Raw genomic sequence first — 23,103 nt, forward strand, 5'->3', positions numbered from 1 at the left:
TCCAAGGCCTTCCCTGAGACTTATCGACTGAGAGCGGGGGAAGGAGCAGCCCCTCACTGGGAGCTGAGGATGGAACCCGACTGCGACCTCTGGCCTGAACAGGCTCGACCCCTGCACCAGTGGCTTGGCTGCCACCGATACTAACGTTAGCACGAACACTAACCCCCGCAGCTGCCGGCTCCCGAGCGCCTGCTGCACACATGCCCTGCGTGAACCCCACGGGCTGGGTGCTGAGAGTTCTCCTTTACAGACAGGACACCGCGGCACAGGGCGGCTTGGCACTGGTGGTGACGGCACGACAACAGAAGGTGGGGAAGGGCTTTAAACCCACGGCTGCCTGATTCCGAAGCCCGTGTCCTGTGGGCAGGTGACACCTGCGGTTATTCCCGGAGCACCCCCGTGTGTGGGGCCTGCAACCCCAGGAGACTTACACGGACCTGTGCACGTGTGCTGGGAGGGGCCAGGGCTCAGCTCACACCCGGACCCTGGAAATGGAGGGGGGCGGTGCTGGGGGGCTGGGGGAAGAGGGGTCGGCAGGGGCGGCAGCAAGGACAATGGGAGGGCTTTGCAGGTCACAGAGCTGCCCACCCAGAGCAGAGGCAGCCACTCTGGGGCCTGAGTGGGGAGGCAGGAATGTCCACTGTCTGCCTAGGCTCTAAGTGGACGTGTGCTCAGCCTCACTCTGCTGAGGCCAGGACAGCCCCTCGTGGGGCCTCCACTTCTGCCAAAGGGCTGACCTGCAAGAGCTGGAGTGCGGTTACCTTTCTTTTCACCAAAGCAGCCCTTCTTGAGCCTAAAAAGAGAAGGTGATTCTTCCCTGAGCTCCTACCACACCCAGCCCAACAGCATATGGGGTCACTGGGGCCCTGCTGCATCCTGCCCCGGCCTGGGGAGTTCCCTCCCTTCACCCTCCAAGGGTCTCAGCCCCCACCCACACACTCTGGCCTCTCCAGCCCAGGTCAGGGACCCAGCATCCACTTGACACCAACAGCAGGCCAGGCTCTGTGCTGACTGTGGGGGGCGGAGGACGAGGGACAGAAGAGGAGTCAGCCCTTGGGATTATTCCTGCTTCAGGGCCTTTGCATGGCCCTTCCCTCTGCTTGGGATGCCCTGCTTGTGGACCCCAAACTTTCAAGGGTCTGGAGGCAAAGTAAACACACTGAGATAAACGCTTCCACCAGCTCAGTTGTTGTTCAGTCGCTCAGTTGTGTCCAACTCTATGCAACCCCATGGACTGCAGCACACCAGGCTTCCCTGCCCTTCACTATCTCCCACAGCTTGCTCAAACTCATGTCCATTGAGTTGGTGATGCCATTAAACCATCTCATCCTCTGTGGTCCCCTTCTCCTCCTGCCCTCAATCTCTCCCAGCATCAGGGTCTTTGAGACAGCTCTTCGCATTAGGTAGCCAAAGGATTGGAGCTTCAGCATCAGTCCTTCCAATGAATATTCACGACTGATTTCCTTTAGGATGGACTGGTTGGATCTCCTTGCAGTCTGAAGGACTCTCAAGAGTCTTCTCCAACAGCACAGTTCAAAAGCATCAATTCTTCGGTGCTCAGCTTTCTTTATGGTCCAACTCACATCCATACAAAACCATAGCTTTGACTAGACAGACCTTTGCTGGTAATGTCTCTGCTTTTTAATATGCTGTCTAGGTTTGTCATAGCTTTTCTTCCAAGAAGCAAGCATCTTTTAATTTCATGGCTGCTCCCAATCTGCCCAATCCCCATCCCCAGATGAGCTCCCAGGTGCCAACACCCACCACACACTTGACCTTCCTGGACCCTCACAGCAGGCCTGCAGGCTGGGTTCTGACACCGCTTCACAGAGGGAGCAACTGCAGCTCCGAGAGGAAATGTGACTCGCTCTCAGCTACACCGACAGCAGAGCCAGATGGGGAACCCCGGTGCTGGAGAGGCCAGCTGGGCACTGCTTGCCTCTGTGGCCTCCTCCTCAGGTCCTGCATTTCCTCGCTAACCCCCTGCCAGGACACCCTCCTCACAGGCTCGCAGTCAGCCTCCTCCAGGGAGACTTCCAGGACTGCAGGGACGCGCCTGTCCAGAGACGGGCACCTCTGGCCCCCTCCCTCACCCATCAGGGGGCCTTTGGGCTCCTGGGGTAACAGCTCAATCGTGATCCCGAGGGGGCTTAGGGCTCCTCAGCCTGTGGGGATCCTCAAGGGCTCCTTGCTTCTTCATGTCGCTCTGTCTCCCCAGGCAGATGTACTTCCTCGGGCAGAGGGTGAGGAGGAGTGCGGAGGGCCCTGGGCTCAGGCAAACCTGGGGACCCCACTGGCCATGCTCTGGAGGAGGGAGGAGGCGCCTGGGCCTGAGCAGACCCTGTGAGACGGCGGGCAGGCAGACCTAGGACCCAGAGCCCCACCTCTCCAGCCCCCACTTGCCCTTTGTCTCCGAGCTCCAGCAGGCCCGCGAGAAGGGAGGTGAGAGAAGCTGCCGATGCGTGTTTTCACTGAAACAACCAAGAAATAGCAAAACGCTCACATTTATTGAGCATCGCCCGCAACCCGTCAGGTGCTTTTGCTAACGCATAGTCCTCGGAACCCTGAGACACAAGGTTTTCGCCCCCATTTTACAGATGAGGACACTGAGGCTCGGCGGATGGGAAGGCGGCATCCATCTGAGCCTGGCCCTGAAGCCAACCTCAGACCCTCCTCATCGCACACGCCCGCCCGCCCGTCCGGCCGGCATCGGGAAGCTTCCACATCGTGAGGCTCAGTGCCAGATCTTGACGTCGCCCTCCCAGGAGCAGGTGGCGAGCATGGAGGGCAGCACGGGGTGGAAGGTGGCGCCCACGCAGGCCTGCGTGTGCCCGTGCAGTGTGCGGGCGCGGCTGGCAGTGCGGAAGCTGTACACCAGGGTCCGGCCGTCAGCGCTGCCCGTCAGCAGCAGGTCGCCGTCTGGGGAGCACTCGCAGCCCACCGAGTAGCCTTCCACCTGCAGAGGATGAGCAACCAGCTGAGCGACAGCGCGGCTCAGCGCACTCGGCCCCACGGCCCTTCCCACGGAGGAGCAGCCGGGGCCCGGAGCCGGCGGCTGAGCTCCTGCCATGAGCCGAGGGTCCCTGTACCCAGGCCGGTGTCACCAGGTGGCTCTCGTGGGTCCAGAGAGTACAGCTCTAGCACGGGGACGGGCAGTGGATCCCTGGTGCCTGTGCCCTTGGGGCGGCCCACAGGGAAAAGAGGCCGATGCAAAGGGCCCAGCCCCAGGTCCATGTAAGCCAACAAATCCAGGAGACCCCTGTCTGGCAGCTGGGGCCCAGGGAAGGGCCAGATGTGGCCCAGGGCTTTGAGTGGACATCAGGCCACACGGTATGGGGTCACCCAGGAAACAGAAATCACAGGTTGCCTGGACAGAGGGTCCGTGCTCTTGGGGACTGCAAGTCCCTTGCCGGCGTGGGTGTGGGACAACTTTCCACCCCCGGGGGGACGGGACAAGATGGGGTACCTTGTGCCCTTCATAGCGCCGCCTTCTGCTCATCCGGTAGGGCCACACAGCGGAGAACAGGGCCAGGTAGTTGCCGTTGGTCTGCGCCAGGAACACAGGCTCCCGCGGGTGCAGGGTGAGGCTGGGGCAGGTGTACCTCTCCTGAGAGACAGCAGGGCTCAGAGAGGGTGGGGCGGGCTCCCCAGTGGGCTCCTGCCTCTGACGGGCCCGCCACCCACCCTCTGCTCCAGGGGCCTCGAGCCCCCCGCCCAGACCTCGGCTCAGGGGGCTGCGAGCTTCCTGTTGCTGCTGTAACAAAATGCCTCCAATTTTGTGGTTAAAAGCAGCACACATTTATTATCTTACGCTTCTGGAAGTCGGAATCTGACAAGGTCTCCCTGGGCTAAAATCAAGATGCCAGCAGGGCTCTGCTCCTTCTAGAGTCTCTGGGGGGTATCTGTTCCCTTGTCTTTTCCAGCTTCTAGGGGTCCCTACGCTCCTTGCCTCTTGGCCCTTGGGGTGGACTGAAAAATGTCCCCCCAAAGACTTCCATGTCCGAATTCCTGGGACCTGTGTCACCATCTGTGTTTTTTAAAAAAAGCAGGGGGATCTTTGCAGGGATTAACTTAAGGATCTTGAGATGAAAAGGTTACCCTGCATTACTGCATCCCTAAATGCAATCACAGGCATCCATAGAAAAGGTAGGCAGAGTGAGACCAGACACACAGAGGCGGGGACATGAACACAGAGCAGAGAGAGATCTGAGGATGCTGGCGTGCGGACTGGAGGGACACAGCACAAGCCAAGGGTCACCAGCTGCCACCAGAAGCTGGAAGGAGCAAAGGACAGACGACAGAGCCCCGCCAGCACCTTGATTTCAGCCGCAGGATACTTTCTACACACTTCCAGCCTCCATCACTGAAAGGACACATTTCTATTGATTTAAGCCATTGGATTTATGCTACTTTGTAATCTGTTACACAGCGACAGAAAACAAATCCACACGCCCATCTCCCCACATGCACAGTGAGCCGTCGGGGAGCCCCAGCCCAGCCTAGGGTCCAGAGCTGCCAGAACACATAGTGAGCAAGGAGGTGACTGGCCAAGTGTGGAGATAAATGCGTGCACACGGGGTTCTGAGCAGGAGGAGAGATCTCGCTGCTTAATGGACTGAGTCACACAGAAACACCCCTAAAAGCGCCCTTCTGCACTACACCTGTCCTTCCGTGTTCTAAGTGATGTCCTGAAGCCACAGCCTCTAAATGAGCCCAAATTCAAAGGGCGACACTGGGAGCAGTTGGAACCGCAGACTAATGTGCTGCTGGAGGCGCACGGCGACCTCATCATGAGCTCCTGGCGTGAGGCTCCAGGCGGAGCGCCTGTGCGCCAGCATGCAGGGCGAGGAGGTGTGCCTCTAGGAGGGCCGCAGCTCGGGCACGCAGCACCGTCATCCACCTCATTCGCTTCTCTGGTCTCCGCAGGGCCAGCGGAGGCAGGATGCCCCAGGGGCCAGACACACCCCTCCGGCCCCCTCCCAGGGCTTGCCTTTCTCATGGCATTGAACTAGAACTCTGAAGTGAAGGTCTAGAGGTAGGTTTGTTCGGGGCCACTTAGAATCCTTTAAGAACCAGGGGAAAAAAACCAAAAAAACAGGGAGAGGGAAATGGTGCATACACACACCTGATGCTGCTGCTGAGCGCCCAGTCGTGTCTGACTCTGGGACCCCGTGGACGGCACCCCACCAGGCTCCTCTGTCCATGGGATTCCAGGCAAGAATACTGGAGTGGGTTGCCATTTCCTACTCCAACGTACATCTGATATATATTTTTAAATTCTGGGTGGCAGCATCAAAGAGATTAGCCATAGCTAACTTTAAATCTTAAAAGATGATGGTGGTGGTGATGACAATGAGGATGATGGTGGTGATGGTGGGGATGGTGATGGTGGGGATGGTTATGATGGTGGGAATGGTGAGGAGAGTGGAGATGGTGATGATGGTGGATGGTGGTGGTGATGGTGGTGATGACGATGGTGATGGTGGCAGTGATGGTGAATGGTGGTATTGATGGTGGCGATGGTGGATGGTGGTGATGACGGTGGTGATGGTGGGGATGGTGAGGAGAGTGGAAATGGTGATGATGGTGATGGTGGATGGTGGTGGTGATGGTGGTGAGGATGTGCTAAGAGTGGAGATGGTGATGGTGGTGGATGGTGGTCATGAGGGTGGTGATGGTGGATGGTGGTGATGACGGTGGTGATGGTAGTGATGGTAATGGTGGGGATGGTGATGACAGTGGATGGTGGTGATGGTAGTGATGGTGATGGTGGGGATGGTGATGATGGTGGGAATGGTGAGGAGAGTGGGAATGGTGAGGAGAGTGGGAATGGTGATGATGGTAGTGATGGTGATGGTAGTGATGGTGATGGTGGGGAATGTAATGATGGTGATGGTGGGGATGGTGGTGATGGTGTATGGCAGTGATGATGGTGATGGTGGTGACAGTGGATGGTGGTGAAGGTGGTAGTGATGGTTGGGATGATGGCGGTGATGATGGTGGTGATGGTGGGGATGGTGGTGATGGTGGATGGTGGTGATGATGGTAGTGATGGTTGGGATGATGGTGGTGATGGCAGATGGTGATGGTGGGGATGGTGGGGATGGTGGTGATGGGGGATGGTGGTGATGATGGTAGTGATGGTTGGGATGATGGCGGTGATGGCAGATGGTGGTGATGGTGGGGATGGTGGGGATGGTGGTGACGATGGTAGTGACGGTTGAGATGATGGTGGTGATGATGATAATGATAATGGTGATGACAATGATGGTGATGATGGTGGTCATGGTAAAAGAGGTGATGTGATAAGGAGGGTGGTGATGATGACAATGATGATGATGGTGGTGATGGTGGGGATGGTGGTGATGGCGGTGATGGTTGGGATGATGGTGGTGATGATGATGATAATAAGATGATAGTGATGGTGATGATGGTGAGGATGTGATAAGAGTGGAAATGGTGATGATGGTGGTGATGGTGGTGATGGCGGATGATGATGATGATGGTGGTGATAGTGGATGGTGATGGTGGATGGTAGGGATGGTGATGATGTGGTGATAGTGGATGGTGGTGATAGGAATGGTGAGCAGAGTGGAGATGGTGATGATGGTGGTGATGGTGGTGATGGCAGATGGTGGTGATGGTAGATGGTGGGGATGATGATGATGGTGGTGATGGTGGTGATGGCAGATGGTGGTGATGGTAGATGGTGGGGATGATGATGATGGTGGGAATGGTGAGGAGAGTGGAGATGGTGGGGATGGTGTATGGCGGTGATGATGGTGGTGACGGTGCATGGTGGTGACGATGGTAGTGATGGTTGGGATGATGGCGGTGATGATGGTGGTGATGGCAGATGGTGGTGATGGTGGTGATGGTAGGGATGGTGGTGGTGGTGATGGTGGATGGTGTTGATGGTGGTGGTGATGGTGGGGATGGTGGTGACGGGGGATGGTGGTGACGATGGTAGTGATGGTTGGGATGATGGTGGTGATGATGATAATGATAATGGTGATGACAATGATGGTGATGATGGTGGTCATGGTAAAAGGTGAGGTGATAAGGAGGGTGGTAATGATGACAATGATGATGATGGTGGTGATGGCGGTGATGGTTGGGATGATGGTGGTGATGATGATGATGATGATGACAGTGATGGTGATGATGGTGAGGATGTGATAAGAGTGGAGATGGTGATGGTGGTGGATGGTGGTCATGACGGTGGTGATGGTGGTGGTGATGGTGGTGATGGCGGATGATGATGGTGGTGATGGTGGATGGTGGGGATGGTGATGATGTGGTGATAGTGGATGGTGGTGATAGGAATGGTGAGGAGAGTGGAGATGGTGATGATGGTGGTGATGGTGGTGATGGCAGATGGTGGTGATGGTAGATGGTGGGGATGATGATGATGGTGGGAATGGTGAGGAGAGTGGAGATGGTGGGGATGGTGTATGGCGGTGATGATGGTGGTGACGGTGCATGGTGGTGACGATGGTAGTGATGGTTGGGATGATGGCGGTGATGATGGTGGTGATGGCAGATGGTGGTGATGGTGGTGATGGTAGGGATGGTGGTGGTGGTGATGGTGGATGGTGTTGATGGTGGTGGTGATGGTGGGGATGGTGGTGACGGGGGATGGTGGTGACGATGGTAGTGACGGTTGGGATGATGGTAATGATAATGGTGATGACAATGATGGTGATGATGGTGGTCATGGTAAAAGGTGAGGTGATAAGGAGGGTGGTGATGATGACAATGATGATGATGGTGGTGATGGCGGTGATGGTTGGGATGATGGTGGTGGTGGTGATGATGATGATGATGATAAGATGACAGTGATGGTGATGATGGTGAGGATGTGATAAGAGTGGAGATGGTGATGGTGGTGGATGGTGGTCATGACGGTGGTGATGGTGGTGGTGATGGTAATGATGGTGGTGGTGATGGTGGCGGTGATGGTGATGATAGGTAATGTATTTATCAAGAACTCCCTGCACCTGGCACTGTGCTGGCCTAAGTATCTACATCTTTTAATTCTCAAAACCACACTATGAGGCAAGAAATATTCTCATCCTCAATTTTCTAAGGGGAAAAAAAAATGAGAGTCAAAGAGGGTAACTACTGGGCCTGGGCCCCTGCTTGTAGGTGGTAGAAACAGGAATTTAATTCACGCAGCTGGTACACCTTCAGGGTCTGGGCTCCAGCCCTTGAGTCACAGCCCCTGTTGAGGCTACTGAGCAAGAGTTCAGGTGGACCCGCAGGCTGGCTGGGGTGGGGAGGGTTAGAGTAGGGTTGTCTCGGGGTGGACAGCCACTTTCCTGTGGGCGTGAATGAGGCTGCTTCCCACACCTTTACCCCGTGGCCTGGCTGTGCTGGGCAGAGAGCGAGTGAGAGGCCCGCGAGGGAGTCACCCCGATCCGGGAGCCCATGCTAGGCACTCCGGGCAGGCCTGGACCTGCACGTTGCCTCCCCCAACCCTACAGACTTCAGGCAGCCCTCTCCCTCCAAAGCTCCTGCTGGCTGAACCACCTCTGCAGGATGCGACCTGGGACCCCAGACAGCCTGGGGGCCACATGGATGCACCTGGGGCTGGGGCTCAACCTGAAAGCAAGGCCCAATGACAGGGTTTCTCACGTGGAAAATCTGGTTGGAGATCTTGGCGGAGCTCTGGAAATCCCAAGCAATGATGGTGCGGTCGGCAGAGTCCCGGCTTGAAGCATCTGTGCTGCTCAGAAACTCGGAGCCTTCCCGGAGGAAGAGGATGTCCAGGGTCTGCTGGATGGTGGCCTTGTAGCTTCTCACCACCTGCAAGAGTGGGCACCCGTCACAGTGGGGCCCCCAGAGTCCACAGGCAGGGCCGGGGGGGGCGCCGAGTACATGTGGGCTGCAGGGTCTGGGAGGGCAGTACGTGAAGACACGCCCCCCCCCTTCCCAGGATGAGCAGCCCAAGCATGGGTGTGGGGGCTGCTGGAGGGAGACCTCCGGGGCCTCCCGCCCCCCAGCAGGCACACGTCTGTCTCCCTCGGGCCCTGCTCCCTGACAACTCCACGCCTTGCCTCTCCCCGTGGATGTCCTCCATGCCCACACCCTCCCCACACCAACTGGCACATGGGCCCAGGGAGGCATGAAGATGCCCCCCAGCCTCGTGACTGGTCCCCTAGAGAGCAGCAGGGGCCAATGAAGGAGAGCTTAGGGAAGGGCTCCACGCCCGGCCAAGGGCACGTAAGGGCACCGTCATGTGCTGCCCACCAAAACCCGGGCCATATTTTGTGCTCTTGATTCTGAAGAGTCCCACAATTCATAGCTTTCAAGGCCTGGGCCTGTAGCCCCCGGAGTGGTACCTGCAACATGGGAGCCAGTAGTCTCCAGCTCACGGAGCCAGAATCACAGTACATTAGCTACCTTTAAAGACACTCTTTCTTTCTTACAACATCACCAACATTCCACACTCTCCCATCTCTAAACTAACGCAATTTAGTATCAAGCCGTTGTTCCGCTTTCTTCAGAGCATTTTATCACATGAACCTTCCATTCTACAACAATGGGATGGTTAGGGGCAGGGTGGCAGTCCCAGCGCCAGGGTCAACAAGTACCTCCGTGCAACAAACTCCAGGATGACTTTAAATTGCAATAGTGAGCAGCAGGCTGTGGGCACAGCGCCTTGGGCCCGCCTGCCAGGCCTGGCGGCCTGTTTACCAGCTCCCAGGGCGCCACCACGTGGCCACAGCACAAACACAGCTCTCTGGCACCTCGGCCGCCAGTTGGGAAACCAGCTGTCTTGACATATTTCAAAAACTGAAATTTAAAATCTTGCCAATGTTGCAGACCTAGATATGGTAGCATCCTCTTTCAAACATATGTAAGTCACATTCACGTGAAATGTAGCACTCCATAAATCCAATTTAGACAGAGGAGTATTTTGTAACCCATTCTCCAGATGAGGAACACTGAGGCTCAGAGAGATGCAGGCATTTGCTCAAGGGTGCAGGGCCAGGGCGTCATGCTTCCTGGGGGTGGGGGGGCCCCATCCAGGCCTCCTGCTGGCCAAGTCCTGACTTGGTAAATGTTGGGACAAATTGATGGGAGGAGGGTGGGCAACCAACAAGTACCTTCTCTGAGCCTCTTCAGAAGCAGTCCCCAGTGAGTGTGATTTCTGGGTAGGCCCCCTGGAGCCTGAGGAGTGATCCAGGGGCAGAAAAGAGAGGGTGGCCATGCAGGCCTTGGAGCCCAGGCCAGACTGTGCGGCTGCTCCCCAGACAGCAAGGGGCTGCCCGCCTCCTTGCCTCCCTCCCTTCCTCTCTCCCTGCACCAGGATCCCGCAGGCCTGCCTTGCCCTCCCAGGCAGCCTTGAGTCTCCTGGAGTGTAAGCTAGAAGGGACACTCCAACTCCTAGCCAGGAGGGGCACAGAAGCTGTTTTGCGGACGGATGCTCCGGCCTGCCCATTTGGAGCTGGGGCAGTGGTCTAGGGCCTGTGAGCGGACAGGGCACGCGGCCTCAGTGCCCAACATCTGCCCTTATGAGGACATGCTATCCCGATTCACCAAGCACAGAGCTGTTTCAAGACAGGCTTTGGAACCTGCTCTGGTGGGAAGAGCAGGGAGGGGTGGGAGCAAGGCCGGCACATCACTGGGGCTCCCGACCCACGGCCCCGCCCATCTGTGGGGCCACGCCTCTCCCCTCGCTTACAGCCCCCCTCCCCATCACCAGCCACCCGACACCTCCACCCTGAGGCCACGTCGGGGCTACATGCCCTCCTGCCCCCTTTCCTAAAGCTCTCGCCATCACCGCATCCAGGTGAGGAGCAGGGGGCTGAGGACGGCTGGGGCAGCAAGGGGGGGAGTAAGTCTGACCCAACTCATGAGCCTGGACGTGACCAGTGCACCGAGGAGTTTCTCCTCCTGGGTCGGGGGCACACAGCCCCCCAGAGCCCCACCGGCCCATGGAGAATGGCCATCGGTGGGCACAACCGTGAGGCCCATGGGCACGGGGACCATCTCCAGCAGCGGCACCTCAGTCCCCACACGCACTCAGGAAATGCACTGACCCAGGAGAGGATGGGGTATGAGGACCACTCCCGGAGCTCCAGCCAGGGCGGTGGGAGCATCAGATAATTCATCTCCTGCCAACATGGGAGGAAGCTTCACCCCGGAGGGCGGCGTCGAAGCCCGGAGGAGCGAAGTGCCGGAGTGCTCAGCCGACCCTGGCAGAACTACCTGCGTGCCCACCAACACGCCACCTTGCCTCCCCAAGACAAACTTTTCCAGGAGAATGAAAACCCTTGTTCTGTACACTTCCTGAGAATGCATGGAAATGGCCCAATTCATTAGGGTGTCGTAAAATCCAACGGCCGGGAAACCAGCCGTGTTATGGGTGATCCCTGCCAATAACGCTGCTCTAAGTGGAAGGCTGACCTTTGGAGTGATGGCCGCCGAATATGATTGACTTGTCTTCCCAACTGCTCCTGCCCCGGGAAAGAGCAGGGAAGTCATTTGTGCGTCTAGTTGGTGGGTTTTATGGCGAACTTAATTACACCGACAGCTGGTGCGTCCTGTCCCAGGGGCCTTGGGATGGCGCTACACGGGCCTAACTAGCTGGATCCAGAGGGGAGCCTCACTCAGACTCTTCTGGCAACCCGGGCCTCCATCAGCAGACGCTTGGAGACATTTGGCCAAGAGTCTACAGCTCTGAGAGGAAAGGAAGACGTGATCAAGACACATTCAGTGCAATGAAAACCTCCGGATAACCCTTTAAAAAGTCTGCTTGACCCACCAGACAATCCTGGGTAACTGGGCTGCTCTGGATTCAACTGAAGGCTCAGCTTTCCCTTCCAGGGGCCCCTGCCATGTCCGAGGTGCGTGGGGTTGGAGGGGACAGGCGAGGCTCTGGTCTGGCCTGCTGACTCACTGTGTGCCCAGGGCAGTCCTGCCCTCACCGCGTCTGGTTTCGAATCGTCACCACCCGGGGACTGGCCTGGATGACAAGCTTCTACTCAGCGCTGGATCCCAGAGACAGGAAGGGCTGGGGAAGCCAGCTCCCCTCCTCCCACCCAGGCCCTTAGGGACAGCGAGGGAGCCACTGCTCTGGGCCCCACAGGACGGCCGAGGCCACCCGCCCACCCCGCAGGACGTGGTGCTCCTGTTTGTTTGTCTGGTCATCCTTGGCCAGGACTGGGACTGCCCACTGCAGGCGGCAGGAAGGTGTGTTGAATGAAGGATAAGTGAGTGAGCAGCTACGCAAATGGATGAATGAACAAAAGGACAAGTTGAAAAGCTGCGACCTGTGGCCTCTGGCTGCCAGGAGCATGCCGGCCCTTGGGTATCACGAAGTCCATCACAGGCCCCTCCACGGCCCTTGACATGGAGACAAGGACACTTCAACCTCCAAGGATCTCTGAGGCCGCGGCAGGGGGGGTGGGGTGGCGCTCAGTGCATGCATGCTCGGCATCGCCAGACATCCGGAGTTGGGAGGGCCAAGCTCTCAGGCAGACGCCCGGGTACCTGAGCATGATGGCCCATCTAGCTGCCTGGTCCAGGACAGGCAACTCACCTCTCCAGGCCTCAGTCTCCACACCTGCAAGGTGGGACTAACAGCAGGACCTATGGCTCGGGAGGGAAGGATGGTGACAGGCCTGGCCAAGCAGCCAACACAGAGCAGCTGATCATAATCCTCTCCCCAGGCCAGCCGGAGCTTGTCCCCGGGATGGGGCTGCGGGTCCTTGGACAAACCCCTCCTCCCCAAACCTCAGTTCCTTCCCCTTGAAAATAAACATATTGGTCTCTTCCGGTTCTAAGACGAGACAAGTCTCTGCACAAAGGCACGTGGGAGAGTTGAGCACAGGGCCCTTTTCCGTGGCTTAGAATCACACAAGGGAAAGTGGCCGGTCACACGGGACAGTGTACGCCAAAAGTGCTCTGTGGGTAATTTTTTTTAAATCAGAAATTTCTATTAAAGACAAAAAGCAATTATACAAATATGAGAAGAGAGTATGACTAAATTTTCCTACAACCTGAAACTAGGAGAAACTATCCTGGCTGGTGCTCCAAGGCCAGAGCACCGAGAGAAAAGATGGCAAATCTGAGTACATGAAAATAACAGTAATAACAATACTAAACACTATTGCATGGCATGAGAAGCAATAATTAAGAGGAATAAAAAAGACAGATACACGAAATTACATGAAATTTACATGAAAATAACACTAATAACAATACTAAACACTACTGCATGGCATGAGAAACAATAATTAAGAGGAATAAAGAAGACAGATGGGAAAGATACTTGAAATTTATAGGTCTTGTTCTTGTTTAGTTGCTAAGTCATGTCCAACTCCTTGCGACCCCATGGACTGTAGCCTGCCAGGCTCCTCTGTCCATGGAATTCTCTAGGCAGGAGTACCAGAGTGGGTTGCCATTTCCTCCTCCAGGAGATCTTCCAGACCCAGGAATAGAACCTGTGTCTCCTGCATTGCAGGCAGATCCCTAACCACTGAGCCACCTGGGAAGCCCCAATTTATAGGTCACTACCCTTAACAGTCCCTAATACACAGACAGTTTCTAAAAATCGATGAAAAAGACCAATAGCTCTACAGAAGAATGGGCAAGAGAAATGAACAGAGAGTTCATATGAGAGGGAATGTAACTGGTCCTTCAATCCTGCTCATAAGAAATAAAATTTTAAAATTACATGGAGATATCATCTCTTATCAAATAAGAAGATCCCAAAGTTTGACAACACACTCTGTTAGGTGGCTGTGGGGCATTAGTTACACTACACACTGCTGACAGAAATGTAAAATGGTCCTGTCCCCCCAGAGAAAATTTGGGCAACACCAAGCAAAACGGCATATGCCTTGTTACTCGGCAATATGTATAACCCAGCACCCCGACTTGTAGGAACTGACCCCAAAGTTACAGCAGCAAATCCCAGAAAACAGAAGCATGAGGCTGCTGAAACCAGCACCACTTGTGAAATTAAAAAAGCAGAAATGACTCAAATGTACAAAACGTGCTAGTCACCCAGTCGTGTCAGACTCTTTACAACCCCATGGACTGTAGTCCATCAGGCTCCTCTGTCCATGGGATTCTCCAGGCAAGAATACTGGAGTAGGTTGCCATTTCCTTCTCCAGGGGACCTTCCCAACCCAGGGATTGAACCCACACCTCCTGCACTGCAGGCAGATTCTTTACCATCTGAGCCAAATATACAAGAAGGGACCGGTTAAATAGATGGCAGTCCAGGGCGCGTTCTGAATGCTGTGTGCAGTGCTGAGAGAGGGTGAGGCCCGCTGTGGGCCGGCCCCCAGGAGACAATGCTCAGTGCAGAGCCAAGGCAGAGAAAAACAGGGCGGAAAGGTTGTGTTTGCCTCCACAAAAACAGCAGAAAATAAACCAGAAACTAAGTAAGTAAATAAATCAGTCAGGCTGCCTCTGAACCGGAGAGGACAGATTGGGGAATTCAGGGCTGGAGGTAGAACCCAGAGGATCCCTACAGAGGGGTAGACAGTAAATATATTAGGGCTTGGAAGCTACATTTAGGCACTGTTGCACACTCTGTGTGTGTGTGTGAGGTGTGTGTGTGTGTGTGTGTGTGATGTGTGTTACAGTCATTTAAAAATGTAAAAACCATTCTTAACTCAAGGACCATACAAAAACAGTGTAGCCAAGATTGGGCCCATGGGCTGTAGTTATCCAATCCCTTCTCCAGAACCATGTCCATATTTTATAAAATTATACAACAAAATTAAAAGGCAGACTCTAAAATGTGAAAGCAAAATTAAGCAAATAAAATTAGCCATCTTGAGCTAGTAGCTTAACCACACAAATAGGATTCATTTTAAAAGACACGAAAGCACAGTAGTTGAAGGTAGATCCTCTGTTGATACACATTATAAACTGAAAAACAGTAATTTGATGGTAAATCTTAATTGGATATACTTTGCGAACAAAAAGAACTGTAAGAAATATCACACTGTTTCCAGTCATTACATTGCTAGTGTCAATACATACCATAAAAATTGAATTAAGGCAGAGAAAAATAAAATTTTTCAGTATAAAAGAGATTAGAAAATGTATAAAAATAAAGAAGTTAAAGAAAAGCTCTGTAATGCTAAATCTGAATTGGACAAATCAGCATAAACAATGATATGCTTTTTCTTAAAAAGAAAAACATGTCCTAGCTCTGTCTGAAGGAGCCAAGAAACAATGAGCAAACACCACACTCAGATTTGGTCTCTAAACCAGACGAAACCCACAAGAGAGACAGGTGACAAAGAAGGCATCACACTAGGCATTACAGCTACACGTAACCTATGTTTAAGAAGGCAGAGGGAAGACTGGCCAAGGTTAGAGGAGATGTGGAGGATACAGGAGCCCCACAGAATTTCTAGTGGTGGATACACAATGTTTGAGGGAAGGGTGCGCCAGACGGGGCTAACATCAGATGAGACACTGTGAAAGAGAACGTTACCAAGCTAGAAGACACAGCAACTGAAAATTTCGAAACATACTGGAAAGAAAAAAGACTGAATTTTTTAAAATGAACAAAATCTAGTTTTAAATCCAAATGGAGCAAACCCACTAGGGCCTCTCACTCTCTTTCATAAATTACAGCTAAAAACTCTGGACACAATCCAAGAAGCAGCTACCTGAAGACTTTGCAAAGTAAACAACAGCTGGTAGGCTGAAGAGGGAATCTGAAATTTGAAGAAAGATCAGTACGACAGGTAAGGTTCTAGTCTTTGTTTGTTTTAGTTTTGGGGGGAGGGGGGCACTGGGGGTTTGTTTGGGGCTTTCTTTTTTTTTTTTTTTTTTTGGCCTTTTAACTCCTGATGTTGTCCCACAGACAGACTGAATTAAGGAATTACATAGCAGACATGGACAGCAAAAATTTTGAAATAAATCCATCATCCTGGCCAGAGGAATAAGAAAATGGGTCCTTGTAAGTCAGAGAATATGGGGGAAAGTTTTAAAATATCTCCTTGCTCTCCTAGCCCCGCCCTGATGCCAACCCCAACAGCTCTGACAGGGCAGGACAAATACTTAAAAACCAGAAGGGAAGAAATCTAAATAGAAGAACTAGGAGAAGAGGGAAAATTCATGTTATCTTTTCATCTAGTTTCTCTGGCCAATTTGTGTTGAAGGGGATCCCACTTATGGACATGGTGTGACGAGGCAGCAGGCTAACATTCTCAAAGAACCCCATCTCTGGGCAGGAGAGCCAGGAAGGGGAGTTCAGGAAGCCAGGCAAGCTGAGGAACGAATCCTCTGCTTCTGTATATGAACTGACCGCATCCCAGGACAATCCTTAAGTTACGTGTGTGTGGAACACAACCAAAGAAGCACAGCTAAAGCTTTGAGAAGTGACATATGTGACTGCTGCCCCAGTCTGAAACTAACCCTTAAGGGGTTCAGCATAACGAAGGTTTTGAATATGGAACTGAAAATAGAGTTACTGCCTACAGGAGAGAAGGAATTCACGATCTGAATCTAACAGGCTTGGCTGCCTATTAGGACAAACAAATCACTATTCTCCATGGGATTTTAACAAGACCAGGATCTTACAACATAATATTAAAAATCACAATATATTCTGAATTTACTTGACATACAAAGAACCAGGAAAATGTAAACAGTACCCATAAGAAAAGAGAAATGATATATGCCAACCCCAAAATGACCCAGATGTTTGACCCATACTATCAGACACATTTAAACAACTATTAAATAAAAATCCTCAAATAAACATCTATTAAATACTAATCCTCAAGATAAACACCCCTGAAATGAATGGACAGATGATCTCAACAGAGAAATAGAAATATATAAGCAGTACAGTGCACGCTCAGTACTGTCTGACTCTTTGCAACCTCATGGACTGTAGCGCGCCAGGATCCTCTGTCCATGGGCTTCTTCAGGCAAAAATACTGGAGCAGGTTGTCATTTCCTCCTCCAGGGGATCTTCCCAACCCAGGGACTGAACCCACATCTCCCATGACTCCTGCATTGGCAGGCAGATTCTTTACCACTTGAGCCAATTTGGAAGCCCAGAAATTAAATACATACACACACACACACACACATATATATATACACACACACACATACATACATATAAGTGAAAGTGACTCAGTCTTGTCTGACTCTTTGTGACCCCATGGACTATACAGTCCATGGAATTCTCCAGGCCAGAAGACAGGAGTGGGTAGCCTTTCCCTTTTCCAGGGGATCTTCCCAACCCAGGAATCAAACCCAGGTCTCCCACATTGCAGGTGGATTCTTCATCAGCTGAGCCACAAGGGAACACTGGAGTGGGTAGCCTATCCCTTTTCCAGCAGATCTTCCAGACCCAGAAATCAAACCAGGGTCTCCTGCATTGCAGGCAGATTCTTTACCAAGTGAGCTATGAGGGAAGCCCATATATACACACATACATACATACATATATATATGTATATATATATACACACACACACACACACACACTTATACACACACACATACACACACACACACACACATATATACTTTGTACCTTTAAGTAGAAATTTTAGAACAGAAAAAAATATTTTAACAATGCGGTAAGCACCATAACAAAATGGAAGTGACAAAAGAAAGAACTGGTGAACTTGGAAAAGGATCAATAGAAATATTTCGACCTTAAGAAAAAACAAGGACTTCCCTGGTGGAGCAGTGGATACAGATCTGCCTGCCAACACAAGGGACACGGGCTCAATCCCTGGTCCAGGAAGATTCCAGTGCCACAGAGCAACTAAGCAACCACGTGCCGCAACTCCCAAGCCCACGCTCTAGGGCCTGTGTGCCGTGACCACGGAGCTTGTGCGCCGTGACTCCTCAAGTCCTACGCTCCACAAGAGAAGCTGCCACAAGAGGCCCAAGCTCCTCAACGAAGAGTAGTCCTGCCCGCCGCAACTAGAAAAGACCCACTCAAAGCAACAAAGACCTAGCACAGTTAATAAATAAATAGATTCATTAAAAGGAAAGAAAAGTTAAGTCCTAATTTAAAAAGAAAAAATGAGTGAAGTCTTAGGGACTTGTGAGATAATATCAGAACCTAAATATTTTAGTCAATGGAGTTCCCAAAGGACAGGGATAAGAGTTGTGCCGAAAAGAAAAAATACTGATTGAAAAGCGTCCAAAATGAGCACACTGAACCTTTACCAAAACAGACCACGTTATAGGACATCAAACAAGTTTCAATAAATTTAAAAAGATTCAAACCTACAATGTATGATGTGTGACCACAATGGAGTTAAATTAGAAATCACTAACAGATATATATATATGGAAAACCCCCAAGTATTTGCAATCTAAATTCTCCTAAGCAATCCATGGATCAAGAAGAATTACAAAATGTCGTTAGAAAATATTTTTAGCTGAATGAAAATGAAAAACTGTATCAACAGTTGTGTAACGAAGCTGCAAAACTAGAGGAGAACTAAAAGCACTAAACATCTATAGCAGGAAAGAATAAAAACCCCAAAGAAAATAAACCTAAGTTTTAAGCAGAAAAGAAAAAAGTTTAAAAAGTAAATGATAATTTCTTAAGAGAAATAGAGAAAAATCAGTGATACAAAAATGTATAAAGATCAACAAAATTGATAAATCTCTATCCAGACTGATAAGAGGAAAAAGGGAAAAGATGCAAATTACCAATATCACGAATGAGAGAAATGAGGTGATATCACTACATATTATACAGATATTTTTAAAATAATTAAAATAGCATGAAAAACTTCATACCAAAAAGATAATTTTGATGAAATACATGCATTTCTTGAAGGACGGAAACTACCAAAGGCCACTGAAACAGAAAAAGAAAATTGGAATAATCCTATATTTACTAAATAAATTTTATTTGAGGTTTCAAGCCTTCCCACAAAGGAAATTTCAGGCCAAGCCAATTTCATCTCTAGTCAATTCTAGTAATCATTTATGGAAGAAATAATACAATTATACACAAACTCTTCCAGAAAACTGAAGAGAAAGGAACACTTTCCAAGTTATTTTATGAGGACAGAATTACTCTGATAGCAAAACTAGACAAAATCACTGCAGATGGTGATTGTAGCCATGAAATTAAAAGACGCTTGCTCCTTGGAAGGAAAATTATGACCAACCTAGACAGCATATTAAAAAGCAGAGACATTACTTTGCCAACAAAGGTCCGTCTAGTCAAGGCTATGGTTTTTCCAGTGGTCATGTATGGATGTGAGAGTTGGACTGTGAAGAAAGCTGAGTGCCGAAGAATTGATGCTTTTGAACTGTGGTGTTGGAGAAGACTCTTGAGAGTCCCTTGGACTGCAAGGAGATCCAACCAGTCCATCCTTAAGGAGATGAGTCCTTGGTGTTCATTGGAGGGACACATGTTGAAGCTGAAACTCCAATACTTTGGCCACCTGATGAGAAGAGCTGACTCATTTGAAAAGACCCTGATGCTGGGAAAGATTGAGGGCAGGAGGAAAAGGGGACAACAGAGGATGAGATGGTTGGATGGCATCACCGACTCAATGGACATGGGTTTGGGTGGACTCCGGGAGTTGGTGATGGACAGGGAGGCCTGGCGTGCTGCAGTTCATGGGGTTGCAAAGAGTCAGACACAACTGAGCAACTGAACTGAACTGAAAACTAGACAAAGATATTATATGAAAAGCAAAGAACAGATCAATATCTCTCATAAATACAGATTTTAGCTAGTAGAATCCAAATTATGTAGAGAAGATAATATATCATAATCAAGTGAGATTTATCCCAGGATTACAAGGTTGCTTTAATATTTGGAAATTTTTCAAGAAAATTCACCATATTAACACAATAAAAGAGAAAAACTACACTATCCCTTCAACAGATATAGAAAGGCATTTGACAAAATCCAGTGGCGATTCATAATAAAAACTCTCAACAAACTAGAAATAAAAGGGAACGTCCTCCAACTGGTAGGAGCATCTACCAAAAAACAACAAAATACTACAGTTAACATCATACATAACTATGGAAAAGAATATTTTTCCTCTAAGATTGGAAATAAGGCAAGTATGTCTCTTTTCAACATTTCTAAGTCAACACTGCTCTAGAGGTTTGAGCCAGTGCAATAAGGTAACAGGTGGTAGTGTTTTAGTCACTGAGTTGTGTCTGACTCTTGTGACTCCGTGGACTGTAGCCCACCAGGCTTCTCTGTCCTTAGGGTTCTCCAGGCAAGCATATTGGAGTGGGTTGCCATTTCCTTCTCCAGGGGATCTTGCCCACTCAGGAACTGAACCTGGGTCTCCTGCATTACAGTCAGATTCTTAACCGACTGAGCCACAAGGGAATCCAAGGTAACAGGAGGAAGAAGGAAAGAAGAAATTACATCTAAATTAGGAAAGAAGCATTTCAGCTGCCTTTATTCACAGATGACATGATTGTCTTTGCAGAAATAGAATCTACAAAGAAAGAAGCAACTAGAATACATGAGCTTAGCATCGTTGCAGAATTCAAGGTAAATATACAAATATCCACTATATTTTTATATTTTAACCATGGATAAGCAGAAATTGAAGTTGAGAAATACTTCTTACAATAGCATAAAAATATATAAACATGGATAAATCTAACAAAAATGTGAAAGATTTAATTATATGGAAAAATATACAATGATTATGGATTGAAAGACTCAAAATTGTTAATAATTCAACGCTCCTCAAATTGATCTGCAGCTTAAATGCAACATCATTCAAAGTTCAAGCAGGCTTTTTTTTTTTGTAGAAACTGACAAAGTGATTGTAAAATTGAAATGTAAATTCAAAGAAGCTAGAATAGTCAAAACAACTTTGAGAAAGAAAAAGAATTGAGAGACTTGCATTACCTGATTACAAGACTCATTGTAAGATTACAATAATGAGAACAATAGGCATTGGTGTCGAGACAGACAAAGGAAACATAGAATTGAAGAGACGGTACCAAAAAGACCTACATACATTCAGTCATCTGATTTTCCACAAAGGCATAAAGTCACAGATACTGTTTTCAACAGATGTTGCAACACTATTGAATATCTATTTGTAAAACCATTAACTTCCATCCATACCTTGTACCGCATATAAAAATTAATAAAAAATGGACCACAGACTAATAAAAAGCCCCAAACTATACAATTCCTGGAAGTAAACAGGAGCAAATCTTTGTGGCCTTGAGTTATACAATTTACTTATATTGACCACTAATAACAAATGTTGATAAACTGGACTTTACTAAAAAAAATTTTAATTTGCTCTTAAAAAACTGCTATGAGAATGAAAATACAACCTGTAGACTGTGAAGAAGTATCTACAAATCACACGTGTGATAAGCGTCTTATGTTCTGAATATAAAGAACACTCAAAACTCAGTATTACAAAAGCAATCTGATTTTTAAAATGAGCAAAACATCTGAACAGACCATCAAAAAAAAAAAGAAACAGATGGCAAGTAAGCTCATGAAAACACACTCAACACCATTAGTCATTAGGGAAATGCATATTAAAACCACAGTGAGATAACACATTACATACATTTTAGAAGATCTAAAATCAGGAAGATTGACCATACCAAACGTTGGCTAAAACAGAGAACAATGGAACCCTCACACAATGTCAGTGGGAATGTAAGAGTGCAACCATTTGGAAAACTGACAGTTTCTCTAGAAGTTAAACATATGCCAGACATGACCCAGACATTCCCCTGCCAGGTATTTTATCCAATGCCTCCATGATACAGTACCACAGACTTACACAGCAGACATTTATTTTCCCACAGTTTCAGAGGCTGGCAGTCCGAGATCAAAGTGTCAACGGGATTGAGGCCTATCTCTTTGGCTTGAAAATGGTGCTCTCTTCTGTGTCCCCACGTGGCCTTTGCTCTGTGCAGCACACAGAGAAAGCTCTGGTGAACTTCCTCGTCTTAAAAGACACCAGTCTGCACTTCCCAGGCGGTACGGTGGATGAGAATCCACCTGTTAATACAGGGGACATGGGTCTGATCACTGTCCAGGAACATTCCACATACCGTGCGGGAACTAAGGCCCGTGAGCCACAACTCCTGAGCCCACGTGAGGCAACTCCTGAAGCCCACGTGCCTAAAACCTGTGCTCCACAACAAGAGAAGCCAGCGCAATGAGAAAGCTGCAGACTGCAGCAGAGAAAGCCCGTGCACAGCAAGGAAAGCCCAGCGCAGCCAAACATAAATAAAAGGACACAGCCCCTTGGATTAGGGCCTCGCTCCTTGGACCTCATTTATATGATCTAAATCAACCCCCTTATGATTATACACTGGAAGCGACAAACAGATTCAAGGGATTAGATCTGATAGACAGGATGCCTGAAGAACTATGCCAAAGAATGTCAAACAGCTGCACAGCTGCACTCATTTCACATGTTAGCAAGGTAATACTCAAAATACTTCAAGCTAGGCTTCAACAGTACAGGAACTGAGAACTTCCAGATATACAAGCTGGATTTAGAAAAGGCAGAGGAACCAGACATCAAATTGCCAACATCCATTGGATCACAGAAAGAGCAAGAAAATTTCATAAAAAACCTTGACTGAACAACAACTTAGGTCCTCATTTAACCTTAATTAGGTTTTAAAGGCCCTATTTCCAAATATAGTCACATTAGGGGTTGGGGCTTCAACTTACGGATTTGCAGGGGGCACAGGGAAACACAGTTCAGTCTGTAACACCTAAGGAAATTAAAACACGTATCCACACAAAGGCTTGTTCATGTGCTTCGTTTGTAGTGACTGAAACCTGGAAACAACCCAATGTCCATCAGTAGGTAAGGTGCACTGTGCAATAGCCTTAAAATGGAATAGTGCTTAGCAACACAAAGGAATGAACTATTACTGATACACGGCAAAGTGGGTCCATCTCAAAAATAATTATGCTGAATGGGAAAAAAAAAGTCATGCAAAAAAGAGTTACCTGCCATATGACCATATTTACACAAAAATTCTAGAAAATGGAAACTAACTTCTAACGACAGGGAACACATCAGTAGAGGCATTAAGAAGGGGCACAAAAACACGTGAAGGTTATGGGTGTGTTACAGATCCTGGTGATGGTTTCAC

At 49.6% G+C, this 23,103-nt stretch overlaps 1 protein-coding gene across 3 annotated transcripts in view; it reads right to left on the reverse strand.

Annotated features, from left to right (window-relative positions):
* Window positions 1-2,488: 2,488 nt before the first annotated feature.
* The window catches only part of WDR25 (WD repeat domain 25), a 148,950-nt gene continuing 128,335 nt past the window's right edge, over window positions 2,489-23,103 (reverse strand). For all 3 annotated transcript variants that reach the window (XM_086365125.1, XM_086365126.1, XM_086365128.1), the window contains 3 exons: window positions 8,638-8,808; window positions 3,467-3,607; window positions 2,489-2,956 (listed from right to left, as the gene is read on the reverse strand). In XM_086365125.1, coding sequence (XP_086221251.1) covers window positions 2,735-2,956; window positions 3,467-3,607; window positions 8,638-8,808 — 534 coding nt within the window. In that variant the 3' untranslated portion in view covers window positions 2,489-2,734. The remainder of the gene's footprint in view (window positions 2,957-3,466; window positions 3,608-8,637; window positions 8,809-23,103) is intronic.

Source organism: Bos grunniens, chromosome 21, assembly GCF_055505025.1.
Source record: "Bos grunniens cultivar Pamir isolate PY7600 chromosome 21, Bosgru_T2T1.0, whole genome shotgun sequence".
NCBI lineage: Eukaryota > Metazoa > Chordata > Mammalia > Artiodactyla > Bovidae > Bos > Bos grunniens.